This window comes from Antechinus flavipes, chromosome 4 (genome assembly GCF_016432865.1).
Source record: "Antechinus flavipes isolate AdamAnt ecotype Samford, QLD, Australia chromosome 4, AdamAnt_v2, whole genome shotgun sequence".
Lineage (NCBI taxonomy): Eukaryota > Metazoa > Chordata > Mammalia > Dasyuromorphia > Dasyuridae > Antechinus > Antechinus flavipes.
Window position 1 is genome coordinate 208,528,648 of NC_067401.1, and position 24,821 is coordinate 208,553,468.

The following is a 24,821-nucleotide window of genomic DNA, read 5'->3' on the forward strand; positions in this document are numbered from 1 at the left end:
TTAAGCTTGTGAGCACCCCTTGCTTCTCACAGCCCTCCCTTTTTAGTATCCCTCCCCCCTCCTTAGAGTTCCTCCCCCTATCTTACCCCTTTCCCTCCCAGTTCCCGTATTCCCTTCCCCTTAGCTTATTCCTTCCCTTTCCACTTTTCCCTTCTCACTTTTCAATGAGATGGGAGAAGTTTCACCATAGATTGAATATGTCTTAAGATTTTTCACTTAAAGCCAATTCTGAAGGCAGTAAGATACCCACTATATTCATCCCCCTCCATTCTTTCTCTCAGATATAATAGGTTTCCTATGCCTCTTCATGAGATGTACTACCCCCACTTTACCCTTTTTCTGGTACAATGTCCTTTCCACATCAATTTCTAGAACAAGGTATACATGTATTCTTTATACATCTATATAGTCAAAATATAGTTCCCAAGATTAATCTTTACCTTTTTAGATTTCTCTTGAGTTCTATATTTGTAGATCAAACTTTTTGTTAAGTTCTGGTTTTTTCATCAGAAATAGATGAAATTCGCTTACTTCGTTGAATGTCCATCTTCTTCCCTGGAAAAGGATGCTCATTCTCGCTGGGTAAGTTATTTTTGGTTGCATACCAAGTTCCTTAGCCTTTCGGAATATCATATTCCAGGCCCTTCGATCTTTTAATGTGGATGCTGCCAGATCCTGGGTGATCCTTATTGTGGCTCCTTGATACTTGAATTGGGTTTTTCTAGCCGCTTGCAATATTTTTTCTTTCACCTGAGGGTTCTGGCATTTGGCCACTATATTCCTTGGTGTTTTGATTTTAGGATCCCTTTCAGTGGGTGATCGATGAATCCTTTCAATGTTTATTTTTTCCTCTGTTCCTATGACTTCTGGGCAGTTCTCTTTGATAATTTCCTGGAAGACAGTGTCCAGGCTCTTTTTTTCATCATGTTTTTCTGGGAGTCCAATGATTCTCAGATTGTCTCTCCTGGATCTGTTTTCCAGGTCTGTTGTCTTCCCCAGAAGGTATTTCACATTTTTCTCCATTGTTTGATTTTTTTGGATTTGCTTGACTGATTCTTCTTGTCTCCTCGAGTCATTCAATTCCACTTGTTCAATTCTGATTTTCAGTGAAGTATTCTCTTCACTCACTTTTTTAAAATCTTTCTCTAATTGTCCAATTGAGTTCTTTTGTTCTGTGGAATTTTTTTCCATTTCGCCAATTTTGTTTTTTAGAGAGCTGTTTTCTGTTTCCAGTTCACTAATCCTATTTTTCAAGGATTTTACTTCTTTATCCACTCTCTCTTTAACTTTCTCCAGGCTCTTTTGCCAAGCCTCCCTCTCCTTTTCCCAAGCCTCCCTCTCCTTTTGCCAAGCCTCACTCTGCTTTCCCCATTTTTCTTCTAGCTCCCTTGTGAGAGCCTTTTTAATCACTTCTATGAGGTTCATCTGTGCTGAGGAACAGATGATTTCCTCCTTTGGGGAATCACCTGGGGACTGCCTGTTTTTAGTCTCCTCAGGATTTAGAGTCTGCTCTCTATCTGTATAGAAGCTGTCAAGGGTTAAAGTCCTCTTCAGCTTCTTGCTCATTCTGTCTATTAATCAGAGATAAACTACCAAAGAAAAACAGAAAAAACTGGAGTCTTTCTTTGGGGGGGGGGGCTGGGTGTGTTATCGAGCTTCCTCTACAGACTGCAGGTGGCAGCAGTGAGGCACTAGCAGGACTGTGCTGCGCCTGCGCTCTGAGATCCCAAAGCGTGCTGAGTCACTGAGGGGGGGGAAGGGGGGGGCGGCCAGGTCCCGAGAGACTCCAGCTGTTTGCGGTTGTGTTCTTCAGCCCCGGTGTTTTTAGCTTCTCTGCTGGGCTGTTGACTTGCTGCCGGAGGAAATTATCCAAACCTGTAGCGAAGCTCTCCCCGCAGAAACGGCTACGATCACTCTCCACCCCCTCTCCAGTCTGCTCCCGTGCTCTCACTGCTGCTGCCCGCCGCCTGCGCCCGATCTAAAACCGCCCCAGCCCTCCAGTAAAGACAGACCTTTCTTGGCGGATCTCAAGGATGGCTTCTCTTGGTAACTATTTGTGGGTTTTTTTCAGTCAAGCATTGATTCAGAGGCTTGTAATGAAGTGGATAGTGAGAGAAAGCGCGGAGCTTATGCAACTGTGAGCCTCCTCTCCGCCATCTTAACCGGAAGTCCCAAGAATAATGTTGTAAAAAATTACCCAGGCATAGGTTCTGTCAATAAAAAGTTATAATTATTTAAAAAAAAAAAAAAAAAGATGAGTAGTACTAACCTTAAAAAGGAGGGGAAAAAGGATTACAACCAGACTTCTACATCATAGAATTAAATATTGGGACCTAAACATTAGCTTCACAAATATCAAGAGGTTGGCAACAAAAGTAAACAAACAGGCAACTCCTTTTGGAATCTGGAAGCTCAAATCTGGACTTGATCAAATGCTACACTTTCTTGCAAATGAACTAACATACTTTGACTTCACATTAGGCAGGAGAAAAAAAACAACTTAGATTCAACCATGGAAGAAATGTATTATGACAAAAATGCAGTCTAACTCAGATGTGAAGAAAAAAAGGAAATAAAAGAAAACAGAAATCTAGTTCTCAGATGTAGACATTCCTAGATCTTACAGTGATATCATTAAAGGTGAAAGCACTATGAAAATGACATAATTCAATGCCCTTGTTTTAGAGAGGAGATAACTATTGCCCAGAAAATTTTAAAGGTTTTCTATTTATAACCAGCTAGTGGTAAAGGCTGAGTTAGAATCCAGGTCTTCTGCATCCTAGTTCATTGCTTTTTATCTTATGCTGTTTCTAAAAAATGAATTTTTAATAATTCATTTCTTTTCCAAAATTAACATAACAAAAGGTATAAACAGATGAAAATGAGAGCATATTTAATGATAAAAATAGCATTTCAACAATAAATATGAAATATTTCCTAAGCAATCACATAATGTTCAAAGGAATTTCACAGAATATAAAAGTCTATAATTGAAGTAGTCCACTCCATATCGAAGTTTAAAAAATTAAGTCATTAAAGTGACTTTCATTTCCCTTGAAATAAAAGAACTCTCGAGCAAAATCAGTAAGTTAACAAAGCAGCTTGTTAATTTATCCTCATCTTTAGCTATTCTAAGTAAAACACACGCAAAAAAAATCTTATCTATTTCATATTTTAAAGAGGTAACATAAAGATGCCATGATTTAAGTTAAAATTAAGTGTTAAGTTATTTAATTACCACATTTACTTGAGATAATCTACTGTGGTATTCTTATTTATAAGAGAATAAGAAAAAAAAAAAATGGAAAGAACATTTGATTTAGAATCCAAGCGGTAGCAAATGGCTGAACAAGTTGTGGTACATGAAGGAAATGAAACATTATCATTCTTTAAAAAATGATGAATGCGGGGCAGCTAGGTGGCATAGTGGATAGAGCACCAGCCCTCCAATTGCCTGAGCAAAAAAAAAAAAAAAAAGAATAAGCTGATTGTAGAAAGACCTGGAAAGATTTACAAAAACTGATGCTGAGCGAAACAAGCAGACTCAGGAATACATTGTACACAATAACAGCAAGAATGTGCAATGATTGATTATGAAAGGTTTAATTTCTTTCAGTAGTTCAGTGATTCAAAGCAATCCCAATAGACTTTGGATAGGAAATGCCATCTGCATCCATAAAAAGAACTAAGGAGACTGAATGCAAATGAACACATGTTATGTTCACTTCTTTTTTTCTGTTTGTTTGTTTTTTTAATTTCTACCCTGGTTTTCCCCTTTTGCTAAGATTTTTCTCTCCTAACATGATTTATAAAGCAATGTGTATTAAAAATGAATAAACTTACTACAATAAAAAAAAAAAATCCCAAAGGACCTGGCTTCAATCTTAACTCTGGTATTTCCTATGGTACTGATGAGAGAGGAGAAGACTCCAGATCTTTGATAGGTGGACAGGTCCTTGATAGCATGGAGTGGCACTATATATAGAGAAAAGTCAGAATTCAACAATCCAAGCTACTCTCTGAGGCAAGCAGAGAGAAATACAGATTATCTTGATCTTTTCATCTTAATTGGGCTTTTTGTTATTTTTAAGTGAACCTTTTTTATGCTTTAATAGCATTTCATTTTTTTCCAAAAATATGTAAAGATAATTTTCAGCATTTGGTTTTTGTAACACTTTGACATAAACAATCTGATAAAGGTTAAGTATGTGCAATTCTTTTAAACATATTTCCATATTTGTCATGTTGTACTAGAAAAATCAGATCAAAGGGGGAAAAAAAAAATATGAGAAAGAAAAACAAACAAACAAGCAAACAAGCAAACAACCACCAAAAAGGTAAAAACACCATGCTTCAATCTACTTTCACATTAATCTCCATAGTTCTCTCTCTGGATGCAAGTGGCATTTTCTATCAAAGGTCTATTGGAATTGCCTTGAATCACTTCATTGCTGAAAAGAGCCAAGTTAATCACAACTGATCATCTCTTGGTTCTGCTCCTTAAGTCAACCTTTATTACAATACTATCTCAGGTTTAGGCCCCACATCATCATAACTTTACTGTATCCAATCAGAAAGCCAAATTATGATATTAACCTCTGAGGTTATATTTCCCTTATAAAAGAACCTTAATCTCCCTCTAAATCTTTTTAGGGTGCTAAATCCTTTTTGGATTAGCCCTCCCGTTAATGGCATAATCCCCCTGATAAATTCTTTAGGAAATTTGACACCTTTTGGCTTCATTTGGTTCAGGATCTTCTTCCTTCAAAACTTTAATATTAATTATATTAATTAGATGACAAAAATATATTTTTTCCCTTAGCACTCAGTTAAGGATAGTTATTTTTGATGAACAAAGCTAATACAATAAAAATAGGAGAGGAAAAAAGTATTCATGGAGAACCACATGTGGTGAGTGAAATAACATTATAGATTGGGCCACTCCATATATGACAATATATATTCTTACCAAATTAATCAACTGAGTATGAACAATATCTTCCACCAAGACTGCTGTTTCATGAAGTGGCCTTCTAGCGTCTCCCAAAGAAAACCTAGAAATAAACAAATAAATTACTATTAATAAACCCAAAGGAAGTTGAAAGTAGAAAGTTTTGTTTTGTTTTGGGGTGCAAGAATTGGAAACCAGTCAAATAATATTATAGCACATGAAACAATTCAACAAATTTAACATTTAGTAAATATTTGAGATATACAAGATGATTTTCATTCATCCTAAACTTATTTACATATCCTAAAACAGCATGTTTTTCTTCTTTGAAGATATCAACCCATATAAGTTGAATAGTTCCATTTACTTATGATTTTAATAGTTCTTCAGGAGAGGGAGGTAACTACACCAATCCAACAAGCAGCATCTTCTTAAATGTAAGGCATTAAAGATGCAAACACAAAAGAAGAAAAAAAACAACCCAGCTCTTGCTCACATTCTTCAAGGAGACAGGGAAGAAGGCACCAAATGTAAGCACATACACACACACACACACACACACACACACGAATATAATTAGAGGGAATGATCACCAACAATTAATACTGATCATAGTAAGCAGACCAGAATGAACCTTAAAGGAAGGCAGAGTTAAATGTCTAGGGACAATTTGATTCACACAAAAAATACAAATATCAGCAGCAAAATGCATAAAGGTCAGGGCTCAAAACTTGCTTTTGATTCATGTTGGTTGGGTGACTTTGGACAAGTCACCTAACTTCTCAGTAGCCTAGATAACACCAAGGAATAGAAATAGTATTCTGAGATAGCACTCATACCTTTCAGATTGGCTAAGATGACAGGAAAAGATAATGATGATTTTGAAGGAGATATGGGAAAACTGGGACACTAATGGATTTTTGGAGGTATGGTAAAATGATTCAACCATTCTGGAGAGCAATTTGGAACTATGCCCAAAGCTTATCAGACTATGTCCAAAACTTATCAAACTATGCATACTTTTGATCCAGCAGTAACTCTATTGGGTCTGGATCCCAAAGCAATCATAAAGGAAGGAAAAGTTACCTTTTGGTAACTGGAAATTGAGCCCCTCAGTTGGGGAACAGCTGAATAAGTTATGTTAGATGAATGTAATGGAACATTACTGTTTTATAAGAAATGATAGCTGACTCATTTCAGAAAAGCCTGGAAAAGACTTGCATAATAGATCCTAAATAAAATGAGCAGAACCAAGAGAACATTGTAAATAGTAACAACAAGAGTGGGAGATGATTAACTGTGATGAGCTAACATTGTTGGCTCTTTTCAACAATGCCATAATTCAAGGTAATTTTAATAGAATTGTGATGGAAAGTACCATCCGCATTCAGAAAGAGGCCTATGAAGACTGAATGTAGATCAAAACATAATATTTTTATTTTTTTGTTGTTTTTGCTGTTAGCTTACTTATTGTTTTTATTCCTTGTTTTCTTTTTCCCCCTTTGATGATTTTTTTTTTTTGCTCACCATGACCAATTTTTCTTCCCTCTAATCCTTAATTTTTTACTCCTCATCCTCGATTCTAGGGAGAATCATCTCAAGTCAATCAACATGCCAAATGTTTTAATGACCATTTCTATTAGCCCGACACTCTAATATTCTAAATTCTCACTTACTGAGTAGATGGCAGATGCCTAAAAACCTGAGACTGTTCATAAGATAAGATGAAATTCTAGTCAAGTTGCATGCTTAAAGTTAGAAATGGGATCCCATGTGTTGAATGAAATCATAGATTTGTGTTCCAATACTATAAGAACTTGGGGCTAACCAGTTCAGCATTTTTGTGAAGGAAATTGCTACAGCACACTGTGGGTTTAAATTAGACTTGCATGTATGTATCTATGTGCAATGTGGGCCAATACAAAGACAAATTGGAAGATGATCTTTAAATAAACACCTGTTAAATTAGAGAAATAAGCTTTTAAGGAAATTTATATTATTACAAAAAGTATATATATTTAAAATTATACCAGAAGGAAGACATATTTGATGAATACTTCCCATGCACCAAACCAAAATATTTTAAGTAATAAGAAAAACCTGCACTTAAAAAACAAAACAAAACATATACACATTTTAGACATTCCCAAAGTTTGTTTATACAAAATAAATATAAATGACATAATTAGGCAAGTTTGTGAAATGTATTCCTGTTCTTCCATTCATTCCCAATCTTAAAAGGGAGCAGATCCATTTCAGGGATAAAGGGCATAATAGAATTGGGATTAGGTCCTGTCGGGCGTGAAATATTCATACAAAGTCTGATCTAAAGTCTATCTATATCTAGAAAAAATAAAGTTCCTCAGCCTGCTGCCACCCTACATTATCAATTTTATCTCAGGCTATTCAATTCCATGTATTCTAAGCTTCAACTAAATAGGGCTTGAACCTCTTTTCTTTCTCTACAAAAGAGGACTTTTACTGTCTTATTTCCAAGCCTTTGTACAGACACTGGTCTCCAAGCATAGAATGTCCTTATCCTAATTTTTATATCTGCTTATTGAAATTCTACTCATCAATGCTCAACTCAAATACAACCCCCTTCAAAACATTTTCCATGGTCTCCTGGATAAGTGATGTTTTTTACTCCCTTTGAAGCCACACAGGAAGCTTCGTTCTCTTGTGTAATTTTCACATATCATTTTGTATTGACAACTAATAGATTGTGAACTCCATGAGGAGAAGGGTCCTGACTTACAAATCTTTTGATCTCTTCTACCAGATAGTCTTGGGCTCTGCATCTACTTAATAAATAATTGCTAAAATTCAGCTTCAGGATAATATAAGTATATATCTGCTTATGGTTTTTAGGAATCAATTTAATGAAGAATCACTCTTTCACACCAAAAAAAAAAAAAAAAAAATTAATGAAATGTTTGGGCTTGCAGTTGAACTGATCTCTAGGTATTCTATCAAGGTATCTAAAATGGGAAAGTGAGTAGTGGTAAAGAATAAGCTGTTATGTGACAGAAAAAATAATGAAAAGTTTAATTATAACTCAACAACACTTTTTTTTCCTAAAAAGTTAACACACAGTTAACACAAAAGAAAGGATTTTTTTTTTTTTTTTGTATAGGCTATATTCACTGTAAGAGATTTTGAAATCAATTGAATAAAAAATTTGGCACCATGGCTAGAAATAATTTTGCTACACAGAACATATCATGTACAGATGTAACTTGCTTTATGAAGTGTGTTTCTCAAAAGCTGCATGCAAATCAAGTTTGTTTGTTTTTTTAACAAATCAAATACTATTTGCAAAATGAAACTATAATGTTCTATTTTTTTTTAATAACTTTTTATTGATAGAACACATGCCAGGGTAATTTTTTACAGCATTATCCCTTGCATTCACTTCTGTTCCGATTTTTCCCCTCTCTCCCTCCACCCCTTCCCCCAGATGGCAAGAGTCCTTTACATGTTGAATGGGTTGCAGTATATCCTAGATACAATATATGTGTGCAGAACCGAACAGTTTTCTTGTTGCACAGGGAGAATTGAATTCAGAAGGTATAAATAACCGGGAAGAAAAACAAAAATGCAAGCAGTTTATATTCATTTCCCAGTGTTCTTTCTCTGGGTGTATCTGCTTCTGTCCATCTTTGATCAATTAAGGCTCTCTTTATCGAAGAGGTCCACTTCCATCAGAATACATCCTCAAACAGTATCATTGTTGAGGTATATAATGATCTCCTGGTTCTGCTATTTCACTCATCATCAGTTCATGTAAGTCTCGCCAGTCCTCTCTGTATTCATCCTGCTGGTCATTCCTTACAGAACAATAATATTCCATAACATTCATATACCACAATTTACTCAACCATTCTCCAACATAATGTTCTATTGAAATGCCACTCTAATGTTTCATTGTGTTGTGAAGGGTAACACTCATCTTTTAAAGGCTATGCTATAGCAGCAGAGGACAAAACATGATAAGTAGTATCAAATCAGAAAGGCTTCATACCAATCTATTCTTTTTTTCAGGTATTGGACAAGCTAAATTTAGAGAAACACAAAACTAGAGAACAGACAGCAAATAATGGAATTTTGTTGGCCACAGCAATTCACAAAGATTATTCAACTAACTTATAAGAAGCTTCAATTTACTTAGATAGGTAGATGGTGCACCAAAGAAAACAAAAGATCATAAAAATTTTAAAGTTAGATCAAAGAATCTGAAAAGGATCTTAGAGATCACTGCCTTCATTTTTCAGATAAGGAAACTAAAGATTAAAAGATGGCTTGTTCAAAGTCACTTAGCAACAATGAGAGGCCAGTTGAAATTTGTGCCATAAATTTATGGTGGACCCAATCAGAGTTAGGAGTGTGATTTTTTCCCCCAAAGTCATTAGCAACACATGTATAAGAGGCAAAGCAGCAAATAATGGGAGTGGTTCAAAGCTGAAGGAAGGTAGGAAACATCTGCCAATATATTAAGAGGCCTAAGAACTCAACAGAAGAGGACAGTCAAGGAGCCAAAATGGGAGAAAAGTAGTGGTTTGTTCAGGGGAGTTGGAAACTGAGGTTGATTGAGGGACCAAAGATTACATTGTAGATAAAATGTAGGGTATGGTAAGGGAAGGAAGAAGATATGACCATTTGTGGTTAAGAGGAAGGTTAGTTTGGTTGGAAAAATTAATGATGCATATAGGATACAGAAAGGATACAATATTAAAAAATGCATAAAGGAAGTAAGAGTAATAAAAGTCTTTACAAACAAGTCGGAGCCAAACTGTGAAGAACTTTAAAACATTTGAACTTATATTTGTTCCTAATGATTACAGAAAACCACTGGAATCAGTTGATCAGAGAAGTGACAAAATTAGACAGATATTTGATCCTGGTATTAGCAATATCCCTTAGACATAGAGAAGACTGATTAGAGATAGGGAGAGTATTACAAAGGAGATGTGATAAAGGACAGGACTAGAAAGTATGTAGCATAAATGGAGTGAAAGGCTGGGAGAGATAGGATTTATTATTAGGCAAACCTCTCTAATTGTAAGGAGAAATGAATGATATATCTGCATTATTAGTTTGTAGCAAATTGATCATGTAGTTGAAATCATAAGTTTGAACCAAAGAAAAAAAGGTCTTTTGATTCTATACTATGACAGTAATTATCTATCAGTCTCTAAGTTTTCTAGCTACTCAGATTTGAGTCATAACCATTAGGGTAATTATTTATTTTAATTGTCAATGTTTTAGTTAATACAAAATAAAGAGAAAAGATAAATGAATAGGAAAGTAGAAATCCCCAAAATAAATTAATATAAAATTAGATCGGAGAGTTAATCAATTTTACTTACTCATAGATCTGCATAAGAGGCAGCATGACATAGTAAGGAGCTAGCCTGAAAGCCAATAAGTCCTGGGTTCAAGTCACACCTCTGATTTGTATTGTATACAATAACCTTATGCAAATCATTGAATGCTAAGATATAAACCAAAAAGAATGTGCTGATAAGCATTAGTAGGAGTGTCCTCATCCATCAATTCCCTGTTATGATGAACTCACAGGTCTGGTCCCTAAACCAAATTGTGTACATATAAGAGCATTTTCCAAGTAAATTTCCATAGTTCCATAACGAGGAAGAATGGAAATGTTTCCTTAAGGGTTAGCATCATGTCATTTTACGCTGTTGCTATTCGACATACTTAATAGAATGCACCACTATTCTCCAATAACCCATTTTAAAAATGTGAAGACTTTCATTAAGGATAAGGGGGAAAGATGTGATTTATTTTTAATCACAGGAATTCCAAGGGAGAGAAATAAAGGTTGACTGCTTTGGTGATAATTTGTAACAGGCAGGCTCAACAACCAGTTTCATACCAGCCCCCAAGAACACAAGTCCCACAAGCAGATCCTTCCCATGGGGCATCCAGGAACCAAACAGAAAAGTAAGGACAAAGAGACATTTCTTTAGTTCCATGTGTGTGTCTTTTTGGATGTTGTAGTTGCTTCCAACATTTCAGTACTTACTGTTGGCTACAAACTCTAATGTGGTTAAATTATTCTGGATACTGTGGTTAAATAATTGGTGTGGTCTTGGTTGCTAGTTACTTTTTTTTTTTTATTAGCTCTGGCTTTTCAGTCTTTTTCCTACCTCAGGTAATTGACATTACTTTGGAATGGACAGTATGTGACTATCACTTGGTATAAAGCCCTGGATGACTTTTCCTTCTAAAAGAAACAACTTTTCTTTTTCCTCTACCCACATATTTAACTAGATATTTATATGGTAACTATCACTATAGTTCCAAGGTATTTCTCATAATTATAATTAGAGTGAATATGAGGCTTGAGGCCTAATATGCACTCTAGTCATCCACTCTGGCACTAAACAGCACATGCAAACAAAGACATCATACTGTTTATGTCATTATGATCCAATATTTGACCAGCCCAAATTACCCACTGCAGTTAGGGGAGAAAAAAACTATAGAGGTTTGGTTATGTTTGGCTGCTTAGGGCAATGAAATGGTCATAAACACATGTAAATTATCACTGCTCTTGAATTAACACTACTTCCAACCACATGCAACCATATTATTTTACCTGCTTCATGCAAAAAGGAAAGACTGACTTCATTAAATGGATATGTATGACTGATAAGTTTGACAAAGAACAAGTTAAGAACGGATCACCATAGGTAACCTGAGGATAGTAAATTCAAATTTGTTTGGAGTACAGCAGTGACAATTTGTCCTTGTTCACTTGTGGTTTTTTTTTTTTTTAAATACTTTTTCTTTTCTCTTCCTATCCTACAAAGTATCACAACAACAATTTATTAATCATTTATTTTGTATAGAATTCTATTTTAAATATTTGGGATGACAAAAAAAATTCAGATAAGTTAAGTTATCGAATGGTGAATCCTTCAGTATAGTGGATATTTTCTTTTAAAATAGTTCCTGAAAAGCAAAAAAAAAAATAAATAAATAAACAAACTTTGTTTTGATACCTTTGGAGGATTTTCAAAATACATAACTGAAGTTTAAAGAAGATATCCAGGGATAATAATAAAACTAAGGTTATGAATGCAACAATATTTTATATATTTGCCAACTATTTTTGCAGACATTTTATCATTTTATTCTCACAAGAGCACTGCTTTGATGAAAAGAACTATTTTCATTACCAATTCAAAAGAAAAAAAAATTAATGTTTAATGAGTCTAAGTAACTTGTCCATGATCACAATGGTCACATAGGCAATAAGTATCCAAGACAGGATTGGAAAGTATGTCTTCCCAACTTCTTAAGGATGTTTCCCACTGATTTATAAAGCAATATTCTGACTCATCTAAAGGTAATTCTATAGTAAACCCCCCCCCCAAAAAAAAAGCTCTGAATAAATAATTGACCAATCTAAAAACCTTAGTTTTGGCATTTCCATGTTGTTAATAAAACATGGAAACTGCCTAAGAAAAAATGGCAGAGTATTAGAAGCTGTAAGCATAGGAAAGTAAAGGCCATGCTGCAATATAGAAGTTTTCTCATTCCCAGAGCTCTCATCCCCAAACAAACAACAGGAAAAGAGAAGTAAATGACTGAAAAACTATGATTGACTGGGGGTATTAGGAAGACTGAGAAGTAAAAAGCAGGTGACTCAATCACTTTGTAACCAGTGTTGGTGTAGTAATAGCTAGAGGAGAGTCAGTAAATGAAGCTGAACATTATCAGATGTGAAATTAAATTAGTAAAATAGGAAGTAAAAACAGGCATTTTCCCTTGTATTATCATCAGAATGTGTGAGGATTTTTAAGTTTGTTTGTTTGAGCTAGGATACATAGCTTGATTGCACCATGAATTACAAAATGGAAAGAAAATAATTTTGAATAAGATCAAAATTTGTCTACCAAGAACAAACAAAACAATGAAAGCATCTCTTTTTTTTTTTCAGTTTTAATTAAAGAGATAAAGATAGATGAGTAGAAAAATACCCATCTGAGCATTCCCAACATTCCTTTAACAATCTTAAAATAAGACCCCAATTTGGAATCTGGAGCAGCAGAACCAACAAAAGGTAAGAGTGAGACATTTTCCCAGTCAAAGGCAAACTAGGAGGTCAGAAAGAGAGATCTTTCTATGATATGGGGGTAGAGATGGACCCCAAAATCACTGGATGACACTATGGGTGTCTCCAAGAAGATGTGAAAAGCAACAGCACTTTCCTGGAGCTCTCAAAAGAGCTAGTACGGAGACCTGGAAAGTAATCAGAAAGAAATCAGAGTACTTCTGTGCTACAGGAATACAGGATATAGGACTGATGCTATCAGGCAACTCCATTGCTTATACCTACATTTCTAGCTCATAGTTCAATACCTAAAAGGAAGACTATTGATCAAAATGAAGCAAAAGCCCTGATGAGTAATATCCCTTTTGGTCCTAAGGATTCAGTTACTTTGAGGGACAGTATCTATTGAAATCCCAAAGAATTTGGGTTCTTCTTGGATAAGGAAGCACAGAGCACAGACCAAAAGAACAGAAACTGTACCTTTTCCCAAATTATATCACCTGGAAAGCATCAAAAACTTTCAAATGCCTATCTGAACACAGCGTGCATAAAAAGTATGAAGTTCAAGACTGTGCCTCCACCATCACCAAACTAGGAACAGAATCTAACTTTAACATACAGTTCAAAATTGATAAGCAAGCTGGAAAAATAAGGAAACAACAAATAAAGAACCTGGCCACAAAAAGTTACTATGGTGACAAGAGAAGTTCAAGATAAAAACTCAGAAGACTATGAAGTCAAAAGAATAACAAACAAAGCCTCAAAAGAAAAAAGTAAATTGGACACAAGCCCAACAAAAATTCCTGGAGGAGCTTTAAAAAAAAAAAAAAAAGATTTTTAAAATCAAATATGAATGATAATAGAATTCTCTCTTACCCTGCAGGAGTCCTCAAACTTTTTAAATAGGGGGCCAATTCACTGTCCCTCAGACTGTTGGAGGCCGGACTATAGTAAAAACAAAAACTTTGTTTAAATAAAGAAATTTCATAGCCCTGAGTGAGGGGGATAAACATCCTCAGCTGCTGCATCTGGCCCATGGGCCGTAGTTTGAGGATCCCTGCCCTACAGGGAAACAGAAAGGGAAGGGGATAAGGGAAATGGAAGATAGATAAAAGAAGACAGTGGTCAGAAGCAAAACAGACTTTAGAGGAGGGACAGGATAAAAAAAAGAGAAGGATAAGAAGAGAAAACACAATGGAATGAAATATACAAATTAGTAACCATAAATGTAAGTATGAATTGTATGAACTCACTCATAAAATGAAACACAGCAGAATGAATTAGAAACCAGAATCCAACAATATGTTGTTTACAAGAAACACTTGAAAAAGCAAGATATATATACACAGTTAAAATGAGGGAGTAGAAAAGAATTTATTGAGTTTCACATGAAGTGGAAAAAAAAAAAAACAGGGATAGCAATCATAGTTTTGAACAAAGGAAAAACAAAAATAAAACTGATTAAGAAGGACAATCAGGGAAAATACATCTTGCTAAAAGGAACGAGAGATAATGAAGTAATATCAATACTAAAAATATATGTGTCAAATGGTATAACATCCAAATTCATAAAGGAAAAGTTAAATGAATCACAAGAAGCAATATACAGTATAACTACCTTGGTGGGGGACCTCAAATTTTCTCTCTCAGAACTAGATAAATCTAACAATAAAATAAATAAGAGGTCAAGAAGAAGAATAGTATCTTAGGAATATTAGGTATAATAAACCTCTGGAGAAAACTGAATGGAAATAGAAAGGAATATACCTTTTCTTCCCCCTCAGGTATACATGGCACTTTCACAAAAACTGACCAGGTATAAGAGCATAAAAACCTCATGAACAAATACAGAAAGTCAGAACTATTAAATGTACCCTTTCCAGACCATAATGCAATAAAAAAAATCACATTTATTAAAAGACCACAGAAGCAAAAATTAAAAATTAATTGGAAACTAAATAATCTAATCAAGAAGGATAGGCACAGAGGCTAAAAAAACAAAAAACAAAAACAAAAACAAAACAACAACAACAAAAAAAACTAATCTTGAAATCTGAGGTTCAGAAAGACCAAGCAGGTATTTTAGCTGCTATACTGAATCTGGTAAGATATAAAAATAGACATAAAATCAAAAGGAAAACCAACATATTACTTCAAAGTCCAACTCATCATTTATATGATTGCAGAGTGGGAGAAGGGAAGGGGAGGATTCTCTTTATAGAGCCACTGAGAAGAAGAGAATAAGATCAATAACTCTGCTGTCCAGAAGATGCTTTCAAGTAAGCACATGGAAGAAATGCTTCACAACATGGACCTAGCCTTTTTCTCCAACTTTCCTTTCCCACACTTTATGGTATAACCAAAAGTCATTTGCTGAATAATCCAAACAGATTATACGTCAACTCTCATATATATAATGTTAAAAATATCTCCTCTCTTAGAAAGTACAAATTCTTTCCAGAAAAAAATTAGTAGTCACAGATTCCTCTCTTAAGAATTATCATTAGTAAAAGTATTTAACTACTTTTGCTAATAAGCTTCTAGAAGAGATAAAAGGAAATCAAGAAAAAGAATGAAGCAATGTAATTTCATCATCCCTTAGAACATACTTCAGATTGCCTAAGAGGGCCTCAAAAATCATCACTGAATTAAAATACCCACTTCAAATTTATAATTTAATTTAAAATACCCTTTAAATAAAGCCACCTGACATTAATTAATACAGTATTATTATTTCTGTACAAAACATCTCATATTGTGTGAATGGATTTCTAGGATTCAATTTGCTCCATGAAGCATAAAAATGGCTTCATTTTCACATAAAGTAAGTTTACCAAATAAAATTGGAAATTTTAAAATAAGGGCAAACTATACAAAGCTGTTATAATTCCCATTAAGCAATTCAAACGTTAATTTTTATAAATAGTCATGCCTGTGAAAAGAAAAAATGTATAATCTAATCCAGTCATACAACATAATATATTCCATTTGCTCCTTAACAAAAGGCTTCAGTTAGAATCAGGAAGTATACAAGACAATTGCCTTTCTAGAATATCAGACTGGATAGCAATCAGTCATTTTCATTCTAAATAAAATAAGGAAAAATTTATTTTCAGTCTCAGCAATGTTCCTAAGGAACAAAGAAATTAACAAGCCCAGATGAAAAGGATTTTCAATATTCCAAAGAATATGATGAAAAAATGACAAGAAATGAGGAGGATGTCAGAATGCAATAACATAAAATACAATTTTTAATAAGGAATATACACCATGTATTTATTACACTTCCCTTTAAAGATCCTAGAGTTTGAGTTATATTTTATGAATTCTAAGTTTCAGTATTTTAAAAAATATCGATTTTTGTACATTTAAAGAAAATAATTTTTAAAACATATTCAATAATCCTCTAATTTACAAGGTCCTGTGCAAAGATAAGACATTGCTCCTTCAAAAACAATATTTCAACAGACAAATATAGGCTTGGTCAGAGAAGAATATCTTATCTGCCTAAACAAGATATGCTTATTTAAAAGATATAAATGTTTATAATATAAATAGATATATGATATAAAATAGCCATATATTTAAATAGAATTACTAATAAACACCTGCTTATCAACAGAGAAAAACAAACAAAACAAAACAAAAAACTTCTTGTCTAAGTATGGGACATAATGTTCACAAGACTGGTGAAGATAAAGTTATTTGTTGAAGATGGCGAGCCAGAATGGCTGACTAAGATCAAAACTATAACAACAACACATTTCTATATTTCTAATTTTTTAGAAATTAGAAATCATATTTCTATATATTATTTTTATATATTATATATAGAAATATATTTCTAATTTTGTACATACCCTCCAGCATACTATTTCTCATTTTTGTCAAATTTAGATATCAGGTAGTAAGTCAGAATTGTCTTATTTTTGTTTCTGTCTTCACTAGTGATTTAGAACATTCTTTCCCTATGGCTACTGAGAGCTTGTACTTCTTCCTCTGAAAATTTTATTCATATCTTTTTATCAAGAAGGAAATGTTTTTATAAATTTAAATCCTCTCCCGTTAAAGCTTAGAAATGAGACTTTTATCAAAGAATGTTACTGCAAAGATTTATATCCCAGTTTTTTGCTTCATTTCTAATTCTAACAACACTGATTTTGTTTGTACAAAATTATTCCAATTTTATGTAGTCAAAATTGTCGATTTAAAATTCTTATGAAACTGTTAGCTATTGTTTGATAATTAACATTTCTCCATTTATAGATTCAATATGTGTTTTCAGTGATGGTACTGGTACTGTTCTGTTTATGTTGTCACCATTTAAGTCTAAATAATGTATCTATTTAGAGCTTGTCTTGTGAACATTGCTTTATGCTTAGTTTCTACCAGATTGCATCCCAATTTTCCCAACAGTTTTTTTTTTTTTTTTTTTTTAATTTAGTGAGTTCTTGCCCAAATAGCTGGGACTATTAGATTTATCAATCTGGGGATTCTGAGCTTCTTTGCTTCTCTATATAGTTTACCTAATCTGCTCCTTCAAGTAATTTCTCTATTTCTTACCTGGTACCAAATTGTTTTTATGACTAAGGATCTAGAGTATAGTTTGAAATGTGATGCTGCTAATCTCCTTTTCGTCTGTGTTTTTTCCCCACATTGACTCCCTAGATATTCTGGACCTTTTATTTCTCTGAATAAATTTTGTTTTGTTTTTCCTAACTCTATAAAGTAATCCCTTAGTAATTAGACTGATATGGTACTGAACAAGTATGTTAACTTAGAATTGTCATTTTTGTATTTTATTGTCTCAGCCTACTCAAGAGCAATTAATATTTCTCCAATTATTTACACCTGTCTTTATTTGGGCAGAATATTTTATAATTTTGTTTACATATTTCCTGTGTGTATCTAAGCAAGTAGACTTGCTAAGTATTTAATACTATCTCCAATTATTTTATTGTATTGTAAGTGGAATTTTTCTATCTCTTTCTGGAAGTCCCACACATTCTTTTAGAATAAAATTACTTAATTTCTAACTAAGTTTTAATCTGTGTTTCAAAGGTCATTACTGAATGTAAGGTATGTTGTAGTATTTTTTAGTAAAAGATGCATTTAATATTTCTGCTTTTCTACATTTGCTTGTTAGTTTTATGCCCTAATATATAAGATGCCATGCATAGCTGAATACAGGTGTAATCCTTTATATTCCCATTTAATAGCCTACAAAAAGTATCAATCATATCTTAATTTTTTTTAATTGCGTACAGGTTCTTCATTTATATATTTTTTTCTTTTTTATTTACCCAAATAAGAAAAGTAAATTGGGATCCTCCTCTATTAAAGTTTTATTCTCTATTTTTCCATGTAATTCATTTAAGTTTTCATTTATGAATTTGAATATTATGCCATTTTATAGCATATATTTAGTCTGGATATTAATTTCTTATCTATGGAACATTTTAGCAACACGTAGTTTCCTGTTTAATTCCTTTTAATTAGGCATGTTTTTATTGTTCTTTTGTCTGAGTTCATAATTATTACTGTTGCCTTTTTTATTTCAGCAGAAGCATAACTGAATCTGTTCAGGTCCTTATTTTAACTGTTATGCGTTACTTTATGCTTCAAATATATATATATATATATTTGGTTAACAAGATTGTCTTGGATTTTAGTTTTTAATTATTTTGTTGTCCTCTTCTACTTCATGAGTGAGTTCATCCCATTAACATTCGCAGTTACAATCCTAATTGTGTGTTTTCCTTCATTCTATTATTTTATGCCTTTACTTCTCTTTGTTTCCTTTTCTGCTCTTCACAAGGTTTTTTTTTTTTTTTTTTTTTTTTTTTTTTTGCTTTTTAAAAATGTCTACCTTAAATCTACACATCCTTTTCTTCTCTCTCTCCCCCGCCTCCCTTTATAAAAATGCTTTTCTCTCCTGTTTATCTATTGGATAAAATGTATCTCTGTACCCAACTCTGTGTTTGTGGGAATGTGTGTGTGTATATATTCCTCCTTTCTTTGACAAGTACAAATAAGAAGTTCAAGTTCAACTCCTCCCTCCCAATTTTCTCTGTCAAATAAACTTCTACTTGTGTCTCCCATATATGTGAGATTGTTTTACACATTCTTCATTTTCCTTCTTTTCTCTTACTGTGCTCTTTTCTCTTTTCATTCTTCTAATAAGATTGACAAAACATAGCAAAATCCCATTATACTTTTTCTTTGAGCTCTGATCATAGCATTTTAAGGGAATACATATACCATCATCTTATATATGAATATAGATAATTTAGTCTATTTTTACTCCCTTATTATTGCTTTTATATATACATTTGTTTCTCTTGATTCCTTTATTTTTATGTCAAACTTTCTACTCAGCTCTGTTTTTTTCATGTAATACGATTTAAGTTTTCTATTTTATTAAAGATATATGTTTCACAAAGAATTCTTTGTTCTACCCTTCAGTATCTAATGAGAGGCACAATGGGTTCTGATGAGGTGTGAAAACCAAAGTTGATGATATCTCAAGTTTGATGAGTTTCCTAGTATTGCAGTTTCCTAGGAACCTTTGTTTACATATTACATAGAAATCTCAGGGATATTGGTTACATTGATAAATTATGTTAATCAATTTTAATGTAAGAACTTCTAAACAAAAAAATTCAAAAATATTTCAGCATAGAAATGACAGAAACTTAAAAAAAATCTAATTGTGCTTTATAATCTTGAAAATTATGCCCAGAGTAATGCCAAACATTTGGGAATGGTATGTCTTACTGAGTTTGCAATTAATTCTTAAATCCACAATGGAAGTCACTCAACAAGAAGGATGCTCAAATTCATTATAAATATTAAGAATCTGAAGGTCTGAAGAAGTTAAGAGAAAAGTGAGAAAAATTCTGCCCTTACTCTAATCTTTTAGGAAATAGAAGATTGAAGTTTGAACAGTCCACTTTGAAATTACAACTCACTTCCCAAAAGGTCTTCTAAGTTTCTATTTTGCTTTTGTACATGGAACCTGTTAGAAGAATCCTAGTGATAACTCAATGGAGATGTTATGGGCTAGAACTTGAAATAAAGTGTTAATTCATTAGAGTTGATAAAAGCAATGCTTGTTTGTTTGGGTTTGTACCTTTGAGAGTTCACACATTAGCTCACACATATTAGTTCACAAGTTTGGAAGATACACAAGTGTTCACAAGTATGGGAAATTCACAAAGTTAACTTTGTTAACAACAGCGGAGCTCAGTCAGCAGAGTTCAGTTCAAAAGATTCAGAGTGGAGGAGCGTCAGTTGGAAGATTGACATGAGTCAGAGTTGAGGCAGAGGCAGAGGCAGAAGCAAAGGACTAGCAACAAAAGCTCTGGGAACCAAGAAAGAAGAGAGGCCTCTAAGAAAGCTAGCCAGGCCCAAGGAAAGAGACAAGACTTGGAAGGAGAAAATAAACGTTTGGATTTTATCAGCTGGCTGCATTTTGAGGTGATTATTACTTTGAACTGAAACTAAGGCTGACTCCAGAAAACTTCCCCAAGAAACCTGCTCCCAGAGAACCATCATATATTATATAAAAGAAGAGAACACCACAGCAACCTACCAGGAACTCTGAAATATAGATCAAAAGAGTAAGAATTATGGATCTACCACTCAGCTCTAAGAATAAAGATATAAAGTGAGAATTTTCTTGATTCTATCATGTCCCCTCTAGATTGAGGATACAAGATTACAGAATTAAACATATATTCTAACTCATCTTAGTTGCCAAGACACACATATATGAATGAATGGAAAATTGGGAACACAGAATGCCTGCCTTGGGGATATCCCTAGTGAATGAAATCAGAGCAATCTACAATACTAATTCTTTTCTTCTATAATATCTGCCCCTCAAAAAATTTTGAAAGAGTATAAAGATTTTGCATATCAAAATGTAATTTGCACAATGAGTTAATCAATAACAATAGCTGACATGATGCAAACTAAGTACAGTTATTGGTTTCAAAATGAATTTGTGCTCATAATGTGCTATTCAATAGTTTTTCAAATTCACATGCTTTGATTCTACTTTACATATATAAAACAGTAATGATGTTGCATAAAAACATATTATAGTATATGTTATAAAGATAATGTACAATAGAGAAATACTAATTTACTCTATTATAAATAACTTATTTTTCTTAACAATAGCAAACATATATTTAAAGTTAACAACTCTCACACATTCTCCCCTCAGAAAGCTGTATTTAAGAAAAATATAGAATCTTTAGAACAAGAAAAAAAGATTTCATAAAATATTGTTGTTCTAAAACTACACTTGTTTTGATCCATTTTCTAAGAAAACAAAAGCATAGAGTTTGGAAGTACCACATTCATATTTTATTAATTTTGTTTGGATTACTTTATCCTAAAATCTCTCCAACAGAAATATTCTGCATTTATATTAAATCATTATTTGGCTAATTAAAATATCAAGAATAAGAAGAAGGCTCTCATCCCCTTATTCTCCTATTCTCTTCCTCTTTTAAGTTAATTTTGTTAAAAGGAAAGAAAAACATTAAAATTTAGAGAAAGCGTAGGAAAAAAATTTCACATCTGAAGGAGTTTCCTTTTATCAACCAAAGATACAAAGTTTAAATGGAAATCACAGGAATGTCCCCTAATTCTTGTACTAATAGATGGTATTTATCTGTTTTACTAAATTTTTCCACACTTTATACCTCTGGTTTGAATTTTGTATCTCTTATATAGGAAATGGTGGAGAAATCCAGGGGTTAAAAGCTCTTTCTTTAGCTCTGCATGAACATGTTTTGTGAACTGGGGTAAACATTTAGACATAGCCAATTATTTTAGTTACCTCATAGTAAAAGAGGGTAGGCAAAGGAGGCTTGATTAAAAAAAAAAAATTGGCACATAAAAATGAAAACATCAAATAAATACGGCTCTATGGTCAATATAGAGCCTAAAGATGAAAATGATAAGCACATACCAGACACACACATATTTTTACTATGTCTTACAAAGTATACTTTCCTCTGGGACCACATGGGGTTCTGTTATAAATAGTATTGTCTATGTTCTCATAGCATCCCTCCTTTTTTTTTTTTGTAGGCTAAAGAGATGTGTAACAGGATCACATCCTTATAATTTCCCCCCACTATAACCCTACATATTCTGCATGGTTTTAGTTAATAAAATGAGAAGTATTACAAAGAGTAAGCTACTATTATGTGCTCAGATATGTAATGGATAACCTGAAAGATATCATAGGTCCTTGCTCTTTCTCAGTGAGGTGTAAAATTTGGTTGGAGAGGCAAGTATCATGTAAGGAAAAAAATAATAAGGCCTTCAATCAGCTCCTCTAGCCAACAAACATATACAAGGGTCATTCCTGTAATTTAAAAAGTAAGCTAATTTACCAAAACAGTATATCAAAAAATAAACAACTGAGCACTATACACATGCCAGTAGAAAAAGTGATTTTATTGAATGAAACAACTGGTTTTCATTTTGTCTCTCTATCCCAACATTTTGACTATCTTATATATAAAGGTGCTTAATGATTTGTTTAGCAAAGAGAAAACTGTTTGAGCTGCCTAGCACTTCAAGTCCAAATAATCCACCTGATAAAAGACAACATATATGATGCATAGCAAAGACCTGCTATATGTAAATTAATTGTATTATACTTCATTTTTATATATAAAGAATAGGCATCTCAAAGTATTAAACATTCTCACATTTTTCCATTTGCAAATACTGAACAACTCTAAGAAAAATACCGTCTTTAGTTAATGAACTAGTCAAACATCAAGAGCAAGAACAAAATGATGCACGTGTTAAAAATACTTGTCATGCTGAAACCAAATCGAATGTTTCTATTCATGCTGCAACCAATGAACAAGTCTCTTGTTCTCTTCCTTTTTCTCTTTTCAATCAGGATCCAGATGTGCTTTGGCTGAGCAAAGCAATAACAGACTGAAGGAAACAGAGGAACATTCTCAATTTCTCTTGTTGCCACATGTCAAATGAGAGTTTCCTGAGTGAAGCAAACTAGTAGTTAATTACGTTGGCTCCATCATTATGCCCAGTCACAGTGAAGCCTTCTGAATGCTCCATACTGGCAAAACTGAATGATCTGAGTAATGGCAGCTAAGGCCAACTTATCCTCAAATGTATGGCATGATACCAGGAAGTTCCTTTGGGTCTATGTCAATTTCTTCTTTCTTTTTTTTTTCCTAGGGGGAAAAGGGGTTGGGAAGCTTTATTTCAAGGTTTAAATGGAAACATGTGAAGAATTTTTCTCTTGTCTCACCCATCCCTTCCTTAAAATATATGTATATATGTATGTGTACACACACACATATATCTATAACATTTATGTGTGTATATAGATTTCATACACAGATGACTTCTATATCAAATTACTTGAGTTATTTTTGTAACATTTAATTCAGGAATGTTGTCTTACATCACAGACAAACTTTGTAAGGACATTATAAGTCACTCAAATAAATGCTTTTATTTTCAGATGAGAAAACTGAGGCCTCAAATGGTAACATGACATGCTTAAGGTCACAAAAGTAGCAGCAGCAGTGGCAGGATTTACATGGAGGTCTACAAATCCAGAAATCTTTTTGTATACCAAACAATTCTGGTCACAACAATGCCTAGGACTTTTCAGACACCCTTGAATTTCTGATGTCTTATATGAGTAACACCAAAAGCTAAGTCTCAAGATAGAAAATAAGGGAGTGGGAAGCCAGGGAAAAATGAGAAACAGTCCAGGACAATGTAAACTTATAGAGACCTGAGAAGATTGTGAAGGAGAAATTGGGCATGATGAAAAGGAGTTAGTTATACCCAAGTGTATGAATCATACTCTCAAGTAAGATGAGGCACACAGGTTCAGTTTCTTGTGAGTTAAAGCCACCCAAAATTTGAAGAAAAAGAAATAAAAGCAAATATTAGAAAAATAGGATTTGAATGATAGCTGGCTCTATGGGACACTTTAGCTCTTAAGTGAGAATATATATATATATATTCTAAACCTAAGAGCTAAAGTATGTGTGTGTGTATATGTGTATATGTGTATGTGTGTGTGTGTATTTGTATTTATGTGTATATATATATATATATATATATATTATAAGTATTTATTAAGTGTATATAAATATAGTATTTAGTGAACTGAGAAGCAGGATTTACACTTTCTAAATCTGTAATCAACCAGTGATGTGAAGTAGAGTGTAGAGAAGGACTTGGATATTGCAAGAGAAACGACTGTCCAGGGAATGGGTCTCAATTTGTGACATCATGAGGTGAGGAGTATTGATTACTGTCTATGTCCCCAGAAAAGACAATCATACCATGAATCCAATACTGGAGCATACCTCCACAAATAACTTCACTGAGTAGATTCAGCAGACATCTAGCCAAATATCTGGCCAAACTTTGGGGGGGTCTGATGGGCAAGACCTGCTATGATTGTTTTGTTTGTTTCATCCTTGGGGACAACTCTATTTCATCTTTAATCCTGCCAAGAACTAGTCTGAAGATGAAATTCAATATAATTGTATTCTGTGAGATTATGGATGTTTTCAAAAATGAATAACTTAGAAAGGGAACTAAGATAACCAGTGACATTTAAGGGTCTCCACAATCTGAATCTTGTGTGGTTTTCCAGCCTTATTTCATACTATGCCTTCTTTATAAACTCTACATTCCAGCCCAATAGAACTACTAGCTTTTTGCCAACTTGAGAGTCCATTCTTGCCTTGGTTCAAATGT

General features: G+C 33.4%; 1 protein-coding gene across 2 annotated transcripts in view; it reads right to left on the reverse strand.

Moving 5' to 3' along the window:
- Positions 1–24,821, reverse strand: part of SUPT3H (SPT3 homolog, SAGA and STAGA complex component) — a 589,460-nt gene that overhangs the window by 272,759 nt on the left and 291,880 nt on the right. For both annotated transcript variants that reach the window (XM_051997074.1, XM_051997073.1), the window contains exon 3: positions 4,970–5,054. In XM_051997074.1, the coding sequence (XP_051853034.1) occupies positions 4,970–5,054 (85 nt within the window). The remainder of the gene's footprint in view (positions 1–4,969; positions 5,055–24,821) is intronic.